This window comes from Sus scrofa, chromosome 10, assembly GCF_054392235.1.
Source record: "Sus scrofa isolate SSC_HxYL_T2T_F1_AM1 chromosome 10, Sscrofa_HxYL_maternal_Yorkshire_Landrace_v2.0, whole genome shotgun sequence".
NCBI classification, from domain to species: Eukaryota; Metazoa; Chordata; class Mammalia; order Artiodactyla; family Suidae; genus Sus; species Sus scrofa.
Window position 1 is genome coordinate 15508770 of NC_139392.1, and position 17114 is coordinate 15525883.

General features: G+C 50.2%; 1 protein-coding gene across 7 annotated transcripts in view; it reads left to right on the forward strand.

Annotated features, from left to right (window-relative positions):
* CNIH3 (cornichon family AMPA receptor auxiliary protein 3) overlaps positions 1-10531 on the forward strand; it is a 208091-nt gene extending 197560 nt beyond the window's left edge. For 6 of the 7 annotated variants that reach the window (XM_021064387.2, XM_084979249.1, XM_084979251.1 and 3 more), the window contains 3 exons: positions 1327-1439; positions 6675-6818; positions 8289-10531. In XM_021064387.2, the coding sequence (XP_020920046.2) occupies positions 1327-1439; positions 6675-6818; positions 8289-8316 (285 nt within the window). In that variant the 3' untranslated portion in view covers positions 8317-10531. Of the gene's footprint in view, positions 1-1326; positions 2664-5147; positions 6819-8288 lie in introns of all 7 variants that reach the window. The other variant, XR_014817447.1, reaches the window with a different exon arrangement.
* Positions 10532-17114: the final 6583 nt, after the last annotated feature.

The following is a 17114-nucleotide window of genomic DNA, read 5'->3' on the forward strand; positions in this document are numbered from 1 at the left end:
ATCCCTCCTGCCAGCCAGCGGTGCCCTAAACTTACACACTTGGCCAGTTCAATTCATTTTATCAAATACTTGCCAAATCTCTACTGAGTGCAAAAAAGGGCTTTGCAAATGAGGATGAGAAAGAAGAGTTTGGCGAAGACTGCTTACAGAATAGTGTAGTAGGTCCATGTGTGTTGAGGAGGTTCATGGCTCCATAATGGACACGTTATGGAAAGGCCCCCTGGGTGAGGGGCAGAAAGCATGCTGGGGGGTGAGAGTTGCAGGGTGGGGTGGGGTGAGGAGGTTGGATGGGCAGAACTTCCGTTTGAGAGTGGCATTTGAGACCAGCCTTGAAAGGTGGTTAGAATTTGCTAGATGGACCAATGGTCTAAGCAATACACAGAGGCTATTCCCCTCCCCCATATATATTCATTAAATATTTATTCCTGTGTGACTGAGAAAGCTGGTACGTTTCTATCTCTATTTTGAGGTTTCCTTGCTACTGGCCTGGGGACCACATTTCTTCTTCACAGTCACTTTGATTTCTTTTAAGATGTAACAGAGCAGCCCTTAAGCTCTTTTTAACCATTTACACCTGTGCGGGTGGATTGGGGTCGAGGTTGGGAGCTTAGTGTTCCTGCTGGTCTCCTTCCACCATGGGACCCTTCTTGGTCTGTGCTGGTTTCTTTCCCCTTCCTCCAGAGGCTAAACATTTCCTCCTTTTTTTTTTTTTGTCTTTTCATGGCTGCACCTGCGGCATATGGAAGTTTCCAGGCTAGCAATTGAATCAGAGCTACAGCTGCCAGCCAACGCCACAGCCACAGTAACATGGGATCTGAGCTGAGTCTGTGACCTATACTACAGCTCACAGCAACGCCAGATCCTTAACCCACTGAGTGAGGCCAGGGATCGAACCTGAGTCCTCATGGATTCGTTTCTACTGCACCATAGTAGGAACTCCTAAACTTTTCCTCTTTTATTGTCACTACATGTTCTTTTTCTTGGGTTGATCTATCTGCCCTCAAGCAAAACGCTGTTTCTCGCTTGTTTGCCAAGCTTCCTGTATTTGAACAAAACAGATTTGGTTTCGGTTTGTAAGTTTCTGTAGGATACACAGGGACTGTGTCCATTTGGGGTTGGGTATAAAGCGAGGCCTTGGTACCATGAAGAAGCGAACTTACCAGCAATGGGCCACAGTCCAGGGACAGTGACTCTGTGCTGCAACGGGGAGGCCCTCGGTGTCCCCAGCAGAATGAAGGCAGGGTCCAGGCAGGTGTCAGCTGCTGGAGATGCAGGAGTGACTTTTTCACCCTGTAACTCAGGCCCGTGTCTCTGCTCCCTCTTCAGCTGGTGCTGCCGGAATACTCCATCCACAGCCTCTTTTGCATCATGTTCCTGTGTGCTCAGGAGTGGCTCACCCTGGGGCTGAACGTCCCTCTGCTTTTCTACCACTTCTGGAGGTAAGTCTGCTTGGGGCTGCTCTGTCCTTCTCCTTTTATGCGTCGGCCGCCTGCCCTCCAGAGATGCCGGGCCCCAGATGGACCAGCCACCTAGTGCCTTCCTCTCATCCCTTCCTTTGGAGACCCTTTCCCCAAGCCTGCTTTTTTTTTGAAATAGTAGTTAAAGGTTTTTTTTTTTTTAATTATAGTTGATTTACAGTGTTCTGTCAATTTCTGCTATACAGCAAAGTGACCCAGTTATACATTTATATACATTCTTTTTTTCACATTATCCTCCATATGTTCCATCGCAAGTGATCGGATGTCGTTCCCTGTGCTGTACAGCAGGATCCCATTGCTTATCCACCCCAAATGCAATAGTTGGCATCTATTAACCCCACATTCCATGTCCCTTCCTCCCTCCTCCTCCCTCTTGGCAACCACAAGACTGTTCTCACGTTCATGAGTTTGTTTCGTTTTTGTAGAAAGGTTCATTTATGCTGTATATTAGATTCCAGATGTAGGTGCTATTGTATGATATTTGTCTTTCTCTTTCTGACTTCACTTAGTATGACAGTCTCTAGTTCCATCCATGTTGCTGCAAATGACATTATTTTGTTCTTTTTTATGGCTACATAACTATTCCATTGTAGGTATATACCACGTCTTCTTAATCTATTCATCTGCCAATGGACTAATATTAAGGTTGTCTCCATGTCTTGGCTATTGTGAACAGTGCTGCAGTGAACATAGGGGTGCATGTATCTTTTTCAGTGAAAGTTTTGTCCATGTCTATGCCCATGCGGTAGTTTTGTCCATGTCTATGCCCATGCGGTAGTTCTAGACTTAGTTTTTGAGGTACCGCCATACTGTTTTTCATAGTGATTGTACCCCAAAGCTTTCTTTCAAGCTGTTCTGAGACAACAGTCCAGTAAGGGAAGACCCTTCCTATAGCCTCCACCAACCACAGCCTCTGCCCTCACAGGGCAGCTATAGCATGATTCACAATAGCCACAGCTAGAAGCGGCCCAGAGGTCCATCAGCAGATGAGTGGATAAACAAAATGTGGTATATCCTTTCAATGGAATTCTATTGGGCAACAAAAAGCAACAAAGTACTAATCTGTGCTACCACAAGGATGAAGCTTGGAGAATTACAAGTGAAAGAAGCCGGTTACAAAAGGCCATTTACATGTAATGTCCAGGATGGACACATCTGTAGGCAGGAGTAGATTGGTGACTGGCAGCCGCTGGAAGGGAGGGGGGAGTGAGAAGTGACTGCTAATGGGTACAATGTTTCCATCTTAAGTTGATGAAAATGTTCTGAAATTAGATGCTGGTGACGGTTGTACAACTCCAGCAATATCCTGAAACCCACTGAATTGTTTATTTTTAAAAGGTGAATTTTTTTGGTACATGAATTATATTTTAGTAAAAATAACCCACCTGCCAGATGGGCTGGGTTTTCTGGGACAGTTCTGATTTTAGATCTTCTGTTTCCTGCTAAGACTCTGCCTCAGATGATGTGATTTGGGCTCCTTGGAAGAGAGTCACATATGGATACAGGAGACGCGGCGGGGGCGGGGCGCGGCTACAAAAGCAGTGAAGAATATAATGGTGCAGCTAAATTCATGACACCGCCCCCCTCGCTCCCAGAGGTGTGGTCCCCCCAAACACTTAACCATTGTCCTTTTACTGCACGACGTAGCTTGGATTTGGTCACATCGAGAACATTCGTTCCTTCATTTAGCAAACATATGGAACATGCCAGACATTGTGGAGGATTCCAAGAGGAAAGTAAAATACAATCTTTACCCTCAAGGAATAGATGCCTGAGTAGTAGAGGGAAATCTATTCTTAGGTAGATGAGGAATTTAGGTGGGAGTGCAGAGAAATGGAGGGTGACACGGGACAGTCTGGAAAAGCATACTGGAGGCTGAGGATGAGTTTCTGCAAAGGCCCAGGTGTAACAGAGCACCTGGTGTGTTTGGGGAGCAGCAGTTGTTCGGCGTGGTTGGAGGGAGGTTTCTTAGACGGAAGTGAGCGGAGCAGCTGGGATTGGGTGTGGAGGGTCTGGAATGATCTGGTGGGAAGTCAGAAGTAATTTTTTCTGTACGGAAGGGCTAGCTCTCGGAAGTTTGGGGAAGAAAGTGGCATTTTGTCTGATCCGATTGTTGGGAAGGTGACCTCTGCCAGCAGAAGGATGGCTTGGAGCGTGACACGCTGAAAACAGAATCTAAGTAGGAGGTTCTGATGGAGGTGATGGAGGCGGGAGCCAGGCAGTGGGAGCTGGCACGGAGAGAGGAGGAGAGGTGGGGAAGAACTGGACAGGGCTTGGCTGATGACCACACTGACCGTGAGGGACAGGGACTCTCCAAGCTGGGTGGCTGGGAGGTGACCAAGAGCAGGAGGAGGAGGGGAAAATCGCCGATTTAGGGAGGAAGGAAGATGATAAGGTGATTCCATTACATAGGAAAGTCCTATTTTGGAGTTCCCGTTGTGACTCAGCAGTAATGAACCCGACTAGGATCCACAAGGATGAGGGTTTTGATTCCTGGCCTTGCTCAGTGGGTTAAGGCTCTGGCGTTGCCGTGATCTGTGGTGTAGATTGCAGACGCAGCTCAGATCCCACGTGGCTGTGGCTGTGGCTGTGGCCGGCAGCTGTAGCTCTGATTCAACCCCTAGCCTGGGAACTTCCATATGCCATGGGCGTGGCCTTTAAAAAGCAAAAAAAAAAAAAATAAAAAAATAAAAAAAGAAAGTCCTGCTGTGTGTGTGTGTGTGTGTGTGTGTGTGTGTTTTAATTTTAATTTTTTAGAGCCACACCCATGGCATATGGAAGTTCCCAGGATAGGGGTCAAATCAATCAGAGGAGTACCTGCTGGCCTACACCACAGCCATAACAACACAGGATTTGAGCCATGTCTATGACCTACACTGCAGCTCATGGCAGCGCCAGAGCTGTAACCTACTGAGCGAGGCCAGAGATGGAACCCTCATCCTTAGAGATACTAGTCAGGTTTGTTACCACTGAGTCACAGCAGGAACTCCAGTCCTGCCTTTAAGTAAAGGTAACCTGTTCAAATCCGAATTTAGAGAGAAGCAAATAGAAACGGTATGGTTCTGAAATGCATTGCATAGCCACTCAGACACCTGCCATGCCTCTCTCATCCAGTATCCACGATAATCGGGTGTGTTGGGGATGCTGCTCCCTGCTGTATACATGGGGTCACCGAGATTCACAAAGGTTAAGTCTTGGCTCAGGATCACTGCCCTGGGACCCGGCAGGGCCACCTCCATACGGATCCCAGGTCGTGTTCTTGTCACCTGGGGGCTGGCTCTTCTCCCTCTACAAGGAATTTAATTGCAAGGTCCTTCAAATAGTGTGTGATCAACCCAGGGTATCAACAATGTGGCCAACTTACAAAACTCAAATTGGTACACTGCTTCTCGGGGCTGTCACTTCTCCGAAAGGGTGGGAGAAGTGGGGGGCCGGCTGTGTCCTCACTCTCAGAACCTTTTCGTGTGTAAGGGGTCGTTGACTACAGTCTTCTTGCCGATGGAGGACTTGTCTTTATGTTTTTGAATCCCTGACAGGGTGTAGCCTTGTTCTGGCAACTCATAAGTACTCAGAAAATGAAAGAAGAAGGAACAAGGAGGGGGTGCATCCTTTAAAAAGGAGAGTCCTTGAACGCTCTGTTGCCTTTCCGCCCCCCCCCCTCCCTTCCAGCAGGACCAGCCCAGTGATGGTGCTGCTGGGGCCAAGTCCCCTCTGCCCAGCTCTCGGTTTGCTTCGGGACAGGCAGGGCTGTGCACCTTGGGTCAGGACCTGTTCTTTGCCTCGGTCACCTCAGATAATGGTCACAACAGCCCTGGTGTTTAGGCGGTTCCCCCCCTTTTCCAGACGACTGAGCGAGGCTCAGGGAGATGACGGGTGAGCCGAGGAAGCTCAGTCTGGTGACAGGAGAGCCACAGAGCCCCGGCTCTGTCCACAGAGCCGCTCCGCCACCCGGCCACCTCTTGCTTCCACTTAATGAGGTCGCTGGGAACAAGGCCACAGTGAAAGCGAATAGGTTTTGTATTCTGCTCCTGGGAAGAGGAGAGGCGCGGGGCCCGGAGCGTCGTGAGCTGGCACATGTCATGGCATCTGGTTTGTGAGTTCCTTTCGGCCCAGAGTGGATGGCAGATAGCGTCAGTGCTGTCTTCTGAAGGGGACGAAGAGGGACCTGAGACACCAGCTCCGGGAGTTGCTGCGTTACAGAGATGCTCTTCAAAGCCGGCGGGAGGAAGCCGGGCAGAGCCCGCGCCTGGTCCTCCTCGCTCTCGCTGGAGAAGGACCATGCCTGTCCCAGAGCCTCCTGAGACCGTTCCTTTGTACCCGGCCCCCGATTCCTTCACCAGACTGACCAGAGAGCTGCGCCAGCGACTGCAGTGTCACCGTGTTCTTCGGCTTTGAATGAGGCCCTGGGGGCCTCTTGCCTGACCACGTCCAGACTTTCTCGCCTCTGTGAGCAGGGCCGGTTCACGTGGCCCAGAGGTGATATTCCGAAGAGGACACGTCTGCTTTCCCTTCCCTCCCCTCTTGCACGCACTGCTCTTGGGCTTATCCACGTTCCTTCTGGGGCTGCTTGCTCCCTGCCGTGGGCACTGTTCTCGTTGCTGTTCTGTGTCCTTCCATCAAGGAGAAAATTACCTGCAAACTCTTCCACACTTGAGTGGAAGCATATCACGCCCCTCCCAGGGTATTCGGGATTTTAAAAGGCGTTTTGGAAGAAGGATTATCCACAAGTAATTAATGCTTAATCCAAGTAATTAATGTTTAAGGCAGAACTGTGGGACAGTGACATTAGGCATCAGAGATGCAGCTGATGTCTAGCTACACCTATGTCCCCTACTGATCCTCAGATCCCTACACATGGCAGACCCCCAACCCCATCCCACCCCGCTGCATCCCTGGAGAAAGGAGCTCTTCCTGGTACCTGCCAGGTAACTCCAGCTGCCACGTTTTCCTTCTGTCAGGGCACTGTGATGCTGGTGGATCTGAGGACTTGGGCGTTGCCACCTGCTAGCAGATGGTGGCCGAGCTGCTTGTTAGCAGTGCCCAGGCTGTGATCAGCGATGCTGTGGCAGGCAGCAGATCCCGGATTAGCAGAGATTCCTCAGAGGGCACTCCAGTGTGAGGGGAGCCGGCCCAGACGACTTCAGATGTCCCGTCCTAGCCACAGAACCAATGATGCCTCATTGTCTTTTCCTGCAGGTATTTCCACTGTCCAGCAGACAGCTCTGAGCTCGCCTACGACCCGCCCGTGGTCATGAACGCGGACACCTTGAGTTACTGTCAGAAGGAGGCCTGGTGTAAGCTGGCCTTTTATCTCCTCTCCTTCTTCTACTACCTTTACTGGTGAGTTGCTGGCCCCCCTGGTGGGTTTGACCCCTGCAGCAGATGGAGGGCTTTTCGGGCCCACCTCCTGGTCTTCATTGGGAGTGGGAGTGGCTTGGAGAGCGGGGGTCACAGGCTGTTGGGGATGAGGGCAGCTCTCTGACTGGTTTGGGAGCCAGGACTTCTGCATAAAGGAGTGAGGAAGCCAGAAGGTCCTGCAGGAGGCCTGGCCAGTGGGCAGGCGCATCCTTTGGGCGACACGGCAAAACACATTCTACCAAGGCCTCCGAGGCGGTGACTGAGCGGTGCCATTGGTCACTTCTCCTCCACAGGGCGCCCTGCCTGTGGCAGCCCTGCAGCTCAGCCGCCCGGGTCACCTGTGGCCCTAGATGCCGGGCCTCATGGCCCTTGCCCTCTAGTCCGTGTGAAGGCGTTCCCGGAGACCTCACCGGAAACCCCCGGCAGTGGTCACACGTCACAAATGGCATGCTGGGTCATGAGATGCTTGTACTTACAGTTCTGCCCATGTTACGTAACACCATTCTAATTAAGTAAAACCTGCTGATTTTGTAATTCTGTTTCGGGAATCTCCCTTCTTCCCACCTCTTTACCCAGAACATCCTAACTAAGCACGTAGCTCTAAATAGACTGGCTGGTAGTTTGATACCCCCAGAGAGAGCCTTTTCCGAAAACCTCTCCTCCTCCTTCCTGGTCCCCTTGGGGCTCAGCTCTGGGGCGTCTCACCTGTGCCCTTGCTCTTCTGTCCCTACCTGCCGCAGGCCGTGATATCTCCCAGTGTCCCAGTGTGGCCTCCAAAGTGGCCTGGATGACAGTAGCCCAGTGAGGGTGGGGAGGTTAGAATTTAGGGCCACCTCAGGGTTTGGGTTAGGTTGGAGCTGGCTGGGAAGCAGCTGCACATATCCAGCACTTAAAAATGAGCCCGTGGGAGTTCCCATTATGGCTCAGTGGGTTAAGGGTCCAACTAGTATCCGTGAAGACGCAGGTTCAATCCCTGGCCCCGCTCAGTGGGTTAAGGATCTGGCATTGCTGTGGCTGTGGTGTAGGCCGGCAGCTACAATTCTGATTCAACCCCTAGCCTGGGAACCTCCATATACTGCAGTTGCGGCCCTAAAAAAAAAAAAAAAAAGAAGTCTGGGAGCCCCTGGACACATGCGCATGTGGCAGCTGGTAGGATAATGAATCCACCACACCCCCACCCCCACCCCGCCCTGCCCTTGGGGACCCGCCCTGTGATTGCAAGAAAGGAATAACAACCTTAACAGTCATCCTGTTGAGAATAATAATAGCACTCAGAGCAGTCACAGCTTTCATCTGAGGGACCAGTACGCTTTGTCCAGTGTTGTGGGACGCAGTAGGGGAGGTCTATGGGGAGAGAGGAGATGGTTGGGGGACAGTGGTGAGAAAGAAGCAGGCGTCCGGCTTTTGGAAGGTCTCTCTAATGCCTTCTCTTCCTCTTCCTTTTGCATCCAGCATGATCTACACTTTAGTGAGCTCCTAACTCGGAGACCACGCACATCCTCAGAGACTGGGATGGGAGAGGCTTGAGATGGAGAAGTCCGCTTCTACGGGTGGCTGGAGAGGGGACCAGTGTGGGGTTGTGACTGAAGGAGATGGGCAGCCACTCTGAATGGGGAGCCGGAAGCACGCAGCAGCCAGCGGCCACGTCAGCCCTCCGTGCGCATGTGTTGCGGCCCTGTGCGTCTGTCTTTGCTGTTCACACCCCACACCCGGGCCGTTGATCCCTTCAGCTGGCCCGAGGGGTTACGAAACACGAACCTCTCCTGAGCAAGAATGGAGAATCGCTGCTTTCTGAATCCACTTCATCGAACGGCTCCCTGCAAGTTCACACTGCATTGCTGGACTGTGGCAGTGGTGGCTGGAAGGCTGGAAGGTGCCTGCTTGGGAAGGGCTGGACCCAGCGTCAAGGCTGAGTGTCTGTGGGATGGACTGAAGGCCTCTAGGACATCATGAGCTACTGAGACCCCTGCCTCTCTTCCAAGTCCTAGCCATACCCTTCACTTCCAAGGGAAGGGCCTGGAAGGTGTGCAGATTTGCATGGGGCAACATCCAGCCCTGAGCCTGCTGGGGTGTCTGTTTCCCCACTCTGTTTTGTGAGAGCCCAGCTTAGGGAATTTAGTGACCTCAGGAGCAGAGTTGGGAGCCGTATGTTGGTACAGAGTTATGGCCGAAGTGACGCGTGGGTGGGGGGGTGGGCAGGGGAGGTTTGGGGGGGATCGTGGAAAAGAAGTGATTTTTTAAGGCATTTATGACATGTTCCCAGTGTTAGTTCTTCACCACCACAAACTGTATTCTTCTGTTTCATCCCAAACCACAGAGTCGTTGAACGCGAATCCATTGGTCAAAGCTCCTGGCTTCTAAGGCTCTCCAAACAGTTCGGAGACCAGAAAAGGCTGGAGTGGCAACTCTGTACTAGGGGCATTGGGCCGTTGAGCAGTGAGACAACGTGATTCTAGCTTCATTTCTGATGCTGCATCATTCGTGCTGTTCAGTTCAGCGTGAGGACGTTAGCACATTTAGAATTTTCCATTCAAGGTGTAAGGGGATTGTAAATAATGACAAGGCTGAGATTGTTATTATGTTTAAATTGGGCACCATGATCTTGACCTTACTCCCCGAACGTCCCCTCTTTTCTTCTGTTTGACACACACAGGCTATTTATACATGTACCAGCTTCCAGCTGAAGTCGGTGACTCAGGTTTATGAATGGTGTTTGTGTCACACGTGTGCTATCTTTAAAACACTGCAGCCACTTCAGTGTCTCGCCTACCTGGCTGTCTCATTGAAACCCATGACAGGCTGGCTTCCTCCCCAGAGGGATGGTAAGCTGGGAGGTAGAAAAGCAACGTTTCAAAAAGGCATTTTGCATCGAAAAATTCTATGGAAAACAAAATACAGACTTCCACTTTGAAGCTGAAGGATAGAACCGGAGGATTCGAGGGAAAATTTCGGGGAGCAGGCTTCCCCTTGGCCAATACCCATTGCCCTGGGCTGAGTAACTGTGGTAGAGGTGGTGCGTTTCCTGTAGGGCAGGCTGGCCTTATCTCTGTATCCATCCCTGAAATGACCAGCTCCCTTCATGCGGAGAAACTAGCCCATGGGTTTGCAGACAGCGAGTCTAACCCCACCGTCATTTTGCAGGTGCAGTGGACGGTCCGTGTTTCTTCTCACCACAGAGCTGCTGTCTGTTTTGATACTTTGCCTCCCTCCAAAAAGATGTGAAGAGGCTTATAATAGCAGACACAAGGAAGCAAAGATGGTGAAAAGGAAACAGGAAATTCAAACTCATACATCAGGAGGACACAGAGATGCCCGCTTCCTAAAGTACTCTCTTTGCTATGATTGAGCATTAAATTGGATATCATTTCTCTTAGCAGTAACTAATAGCAATTCACATTTACATAGTGCTTTACATTTCAGATTGCTTTCATATCTCATTTGACTTTCCTTGCAATCCTAGGACGTCGATACTGTTCTTTTCCCCATTTTCTAAGTGGGGAAGCCGAGGCTCAGAGAGGGTAAGGGACTCATCTGTAGTCACACAGCAGTCACAGACCTGTCTTTGAACCCAGGGTGTCTGACCTTATAAACCCCATGACCTTTGAATCACACCTGAGAGCTACCAAAGTAGCTTAGGGTCCTGTTAAGGTTTGATTAGCATTAACTTTTTGAGACAAAGGACAAGATTTTAAAAATAGAGCTATAGGGAGTTTCTGTGGTGGCTCAGAGGAAACGAACCCCACTAGTATCTGTGAGGATTCGGGTTTGATCTCTGGCCTAGCTCAGTGGGTTAAGGATCTGGCGTTGCCGTGAGCTATGGTGTAGGTCACAGACAGGGCTTGGATTCCGAGTTGCTGTGGCTGTGGTGTAGGCTGGCAGCTGTAGCTCTGATTCAACTCCTAACCTGGGGATTTCCATATGCCATGGGTGCTGCCCTAAAAGGCCAAAAAAAAAAAAAAAAAAAAAAAAAAAAAAAAGAAAAGAAAAAAAAATTCTGGATCAAGAAAAATCTGTAGGAGTTTCTTTTGTGGCTCAATAGGTTAAGAACTTGCCTGGACTCCGTGAAGATGCAGGTTTGATCCCTGGCCTCGCTCAGTGGGTTAAAAATCCAATATTGCCATGAGCTGTGGTATAGGTCGAAGATGCAGGTTGGGTCCTGTGTTGCTGTTTCTGTGGCTGTGGTGTAGGCCGGCAGTTACAGCTCTGATTCTACCCTAGCCTGGAAACCTCTATGTGCTGCAGGAATGGCCCTAAAAAGACAAAAAAAAAAGAGCTATAGAGGAAGTATAGCATGTGTGCTAGCCTCAGACTTGCTTTATTGTGTGTGGGGGGTTCTTTTCTAAGGTGGGCCTCTGAAAGCTTTTTTTTTTTTAATTTTATTGGAATATAGATAACTTACAATATTGTATTTGTTTCAGGTCTACAGCAAAGTGAATCAGTCCTACATATAAATGTATCCATTCTTTTTTCCCAGATAGGTTATTACAAATAACTGAGTAGCTCTTCCTGTGCTGTGCAGCAGATTCTCGTTAATCATCTGTTTTAGTGTGTGTGTGTGTGTGTGTGTGTGTGTGTTATTTTGAGGCGGGCTTCTAAAAGCTTTAAAAGCTTCAAGTGTCTCTTGGGCAGTTCTTGTGTTTATGAAAGAAAAACATCCCAATATTTCTCTCCCCATGAGCTGTGAGTGAGGAATCATTCCGGGAGTGTTGGGAGTTTGAGCCAATTTTCAGTTCCTAGGAGAAGCTAATTATGATGAGAAGAATCGGAGTAATGGGCACTGTTGGTGGAGCTGGGCTGTGTGCCAGGCTTTATGCCAGGACCTCTCCCAGCTCTCGTGATGATCCTACAAGGCAGGTTGCGTGTTCTCACCCCCAGACTATTTTTAAAATTTATTTATTTTTTTCCTTTTTACGGCCGCTCCTGTGGCATATGGAGGTTCCCAGGCTAGGGGCTGAATCGGAGCTACAGCTGCCAGCCTACACCACAGCCACAGCAATGCCAGATCTGAGCCACATCTGCGACCTACACCATAGCTCATGGTGACACTGGATCCTTAACCCATTGAGCGAGGCCAGGGATCAAACCTGCATCCTCACGGACCCTATGTCACGTTCTTACCCTACTGAGCCACAGCGGGAACTCCCCCCGCCCCCCAGTATATAGGTCAGGAAAATAGGCTCAGGGCAGAGGAATCTTCTCTAGGTGAACCAAGCAGATAAAAGCTCAAGGCCACAAACAAATGGCCAGGCAGTAGCAGTAGCTGTAAACTGAGGTGTGGGCACTGTTCTCTATTTCATGTGCTTTTGTCTGATCCTCAAACGAATACCATGAAGTCGATAGTATCTCTGTTTTATCAGTGAGGAAAGTTCCGGAAGGTGAGTTCCTTGCAGAGACCCAGAGCTAGTAAGGCTGTGTGTATAGAGCTACAGCTGGTCTGCCTCTTTTCATCTAATTTTTCCTTCTTGAATATTTTTGTCGCCCATCATTTATCCCGCAGAAATGAGCATAGGGAGAACAGAGAGGGAAGCAGGAGAGATGGCACCTTGGATACATCACATGGTGAATATTACCCTTATTGACTGAAGAGCTTTTCCTCCCAAGCGTGTGTCTGGGTATCAGGGAGAGGAGGGCACAGCCATCACATGAGGTGGCACTGTGACCTGGTTCCTCTTGCCTTAGGGAGGCAGCGCTCTAGGCTTGGCTGTGCCCAAAGGGTCAGAGTAGGACCTGGGGGCACCACTGAAATTTACTTCCCCCCTCATTATGTGCAGTGAGTAATAGCGACCACGGCACTGAACTGTTGGCAAGATCTCTGTGTAGGTGGAGTCCTCCTCACCATCCGCTACCCTCCCTCTGCCCGGTGCCCTTCCAGGGCGAGGTCCTCCGATGGAGGGACATCAGATGGCCCTGTGGGAAGGGAGTGAAGATCCAGCCACCTTCCTGCCGTCTCATCTTCATCGGTGTCCCGAGCGGAGGTCAGTCTGGGACCTGACACCTCTTTTCAATGCCCTGTTCTCTGGCCAATCATGAGCCTAGCTGCTGTTGAATACTTGCCCTCTGCCAGGTGCTGTGTGCACAGTTGCCTTTAATCCTATCCTCGCAACAGTCAGGTAGGAACCATTCCTGTCTCCAACTTATAGTTGAAACACTAAAGCTTATAGAAGTTCAACAAAGGAGCAAACGCCACAATTACTGTATGTTGTAGAGCCTAGACTCCAGCCTGAGTCTCTTGGACTCCTGGGCTGCTTGGACCGTTTTTGCATTCCTGAAAGGGTGACACAGGACCAGGAGGGCAGTGGGATGTGAGAAAGCGTAGAAAGGGGCAGGAGAAGGGAGGACAGGAGAGGCGCTGTCCCTGAAGCGAGGCTCTGCCTCGTGAGCACGTGAGTCTGTGTAAATGACTTTGTATTCAGAAGGGTCTGAGCCCCGGGGTCTTGTGCAAGCTTCTTAAGCTTTCTGAGACTCAGCTTTACCGTCTGTAAAATGGGAGTAGTAATTAATACCTCCGTTTGAGTGTGGTTGTGATCATTGAAGTGATTGTGTACAGAGAGCTTGTTCAGAGAGCCTGGGGGTAGTGGGTGCTCGGCGGATCTCGTCTTCCCCGCTCCACTTCCCTCCCCTCCCAGAGCTGAAGGGAGGATTATGGAAAATAAAATGGTAAAACACTTCTCATAGTAGCACGTGGCCCCATTCAATGAATCTTCGCTTCCTTCCTCTCCTCCCTCGATGCCGGGGGCGGACTGTCCCAGGCATGCGACGACGACGTGAGTAACAGAACTCAGCCCTCTCAAAAAAATCTCCCCCCTGCTTCCTATTTTTAGGCTTGGTAATTGCACCAATGTTGAATAAAGTTGTCACCGTTATGACAGTTTTGTTCTCCTACAGAAGAGATGAATGCAGCCAGCAAAATGCTTTGACAACAATTAATTGCGCTCACGCTGTGTCATTGCACAGATCCGTTTCATAACCTTTTTCTTTTCTTGGACTTGGGCTGTTCTATCCAAATTGCGCTCCCGGTAAATGAAGTTTAGATCTCAGGGCCGCCTCTGCTGCCGAGGCTTAGGCAGAGGCTGTAATCGCTGTAGGTGTTTGAAGAGGCATCTGGAACGTGCCCCGTGACGGGCTCGATCCAGGTGGAGGGAAACATGAGCAGAGCAGAGAAGTGATTCTTCAGGACATAACCAGGTGTTTCTAGGGAAAGATGGGACAGGTTTTAGCTTTGTCTGTGTTAGAAGCCGGGAGCAGCCTTGTTGCCAGGGGCTCTGCCTGCAGTGCAGCTGTTTTGCACAGCTGCATTTACAGCGGGATGGAGCCCTAATATGGACACACCTTGGATCGGGTTTTGATTGCTGCTGGCGATTTAGAAGTAGATCCAGGGTCCACACCGCCACAGAACAGTACCTTCCAGGCTTCCCCTGCCCTCCCTAGGATCATTTCTGTGCTGGTTAAATTCTGCCCGATAGCTCTGGCTGCCCCAGGAGTGTCTTCCTCTGCTGTAAACTTGACCCCTTGGACACCTTGTGACAACCTGCATTTTCTTCCTTCCCAGCTGGTAGTGTCTAGAGCTGGCTCCTAGGGCTTGCGAGAGCCAGTCATTAGATTTTTAGGGATTTTGCTAAATGGTTGTCAAACAAGCCATTATTAAAACCGGCTATGTAGGCTTAAGAGTAAATTAATTAAATTAAAAACAAAGGTAATATATAGTCCCAACTCATTCCTTCCTAATTATCTTATCACGTTTTGCTGTGATCTGTGCTCTTGAGGTTGTCTCTGTTGTACCTGTGGTGGAGACACAGGGTAACAGGGCACTGTGCTGCACTTTCTCCCGTCTTTGTGTTGGGTGACATTCTGTTAATAGCTTGAAAGCGGCCGTGATGGGCGTATTTACTCCACAGAAATGGGCCAGTGCTCCAGGTGAGGCCTCTCCTCCCTCCCCCTCCCCTTCTAGTGCTCGTTGCTAAACATTTACTAGTACTCATTGTTCATATTGTCCAACACACGTTACTCCTGGGTCTGACACGCTGTAGGGCTACCCTGGGAGCAGGTGACCAGATCGGCAGCTGGGACCTATACCCCTGACGGCTTGGGCACCAGAACCCAATGTTCAAGATGCTGAAGATGCTGCTGCCATCATGGCCGGACCCACCACCCATCCACAGCAGTGACACTGGTATTGCTGCCCTGTGAGCTTTTTGTCCCCTAGAGGAGACAGGGAAGTAGACTTGCAGTTTTAGGCTCTGTAGGGCTTGAGGGCTTGGACTTGGAGGTGATGTAAGTGCAACATACTTTGCCGAACATGAACCCACTTCTGTGCTTTGACCCCAGTGCCGCTGCCCTTGAGTTAACTTGGGGACTGTCCTTCTACCTATAGGTGGGATCCTATCACAGGAGGCATCCAAGGTCCCCATGCAGCCGGGCCCATTGGTCTAGTCTGAATGCTAGGGAAGTACAGTCAGCTCTGCTACATTACTGCCTGCTGAGACGGTTTAATAATGAGTAAGATAGGAGTTCCCATTGTGGCTCGGCTCAACCAGGATCCATGAGGATATGGGTTTGACCTCTGGCCTCACTCAGTGGGTTAAAGATCCAGTGTTGCTGTGAGCTGTGGTGTAGGTTGCAGCTGTGGTGTAGGTTGTAGATGCAGCTCGGATCTGGTGTTGCCGGGGCTGTAGCATAGGCCAGGTAATGCCAGATCCTTAACCGCTAGGCTACCAGGGAGCTCCTGGGACAGTCTGTTTTGACCGCAGTGTTTCAACCCCTAGCTTCCATATGCCCCAGGTGCAGCCCTAAAAAACAAAAAACAAACAAAAAACAATGAGTAAGGTAAGGGCTGGGAGGTGCCTGGTGCTGTGTTTTGCACATAATGCGAGCTCAGAAACGGTTAGCCTTCTCTCTGCTGGGCTTTGCTGGCTGAACAGCACGGGTGTCCCCTCCTAGCCAGGTATGGGGACCATTCTTCCTGCACTCTCTCCACCAGGAGCCAGTCTCCTGGCTGAGCAACCCCACCCCCATCTCAGGGGGCAGACACACAGCTTTGGGCTTAGGGACCCAGTGGTCAGAGGACGTTGTTTTGTTTCCTGGAGTGACCACCTGACAGCCAGGGAGAGAGACTTAAATGCCACGGCAGTGTTTCTGTTCACATGCCGTGACAGGGGTCTCAGTAGTCAACACTGTCCTTTTCAGAAATGCTTGGCACGCCAGAAAAACATCATCTTTCTGGTGGGAATAGTTTTTGATATTTAAGAGTGGGGGAAGTAGGGAAATGAACCCAGTTAAATATCAGTCCCCACATGAAATTGTAATGGATCATATCCATCAGGCCCCCATGCCTGAGACAGTCTGGGTTTGTTTTGTTTTTTCCTCTCTTTTTTTGGCTGGTGGCATGTGGAGTTCCCAGGCCAGGTGTCAGATCAGAGCCATAGTCACCTGTGGCAATGCTGGATCCTTAAGCTACTGTGCCAGGCCGGGGATTGCACCACAGCAGGAAGTCCCTGTTTGGGTTTTGGGTTTTTGTTTTTTGTGCTTTTTTGGAGTTTGTTTGTTTGTTTGTTTTTTTACCCTTGTCTGTGGCATACAGAAGTTCCAGGGATTGAACCCGAGCCACAGCAGTGACAATACTGGATCCCTAATTGCTAGGCCACCAGGGAGCTCCTGGGATGGTCTCTTTTGACTGCAGTAATGAAACCAACAGAGCAGCACCAGACGCCTTGGGGGAAATTTTGTTGGTTAGTGGCCTCCTAGAACCGGTCCTGTGATGCTCTTCCTATTTTCCCAGAGCCGAACTGATAGTGAGTCTGACACTGAGGTAACTTTCTGGATTCCATAAGGTACCGAGATCCCACTCAGTGTAATCTTCAGATGGGCCAGGTCCCTAAGGGATGGCCCGGAACCCTGCACCCTGGGCAACCAGTCTTTAAAACCAGCCGTTCTTTGTATTAATATTTTGCAATTAGATGAAAACAGTTGTGCCACAAGATCTAGCCCTAACCTAACAGGGTTACAAGTGCAGTGGAAAACTCAGTAATAAAAACCAGGCAGGAGGTTCCCCTTGTGGCTCAGCGGGTTATGAACCCCACTAGTATCCATGACGATGCAGGTTGGATCCCTGGCCTCGATCAGTGGGTTAAGGACCCGGTGTTGCTGTGAGCTGAGGTGTAGGTCACAGATGCGGCTCAGATCCGTGCTGCAGCTGTAGCTGTGGCTGTGACATAGGCTCTCATTTGAAGCTCTGATTCAACCCCTAGCCTGGGAACTTCCACGGTCCGTAGGTGCAGCCCT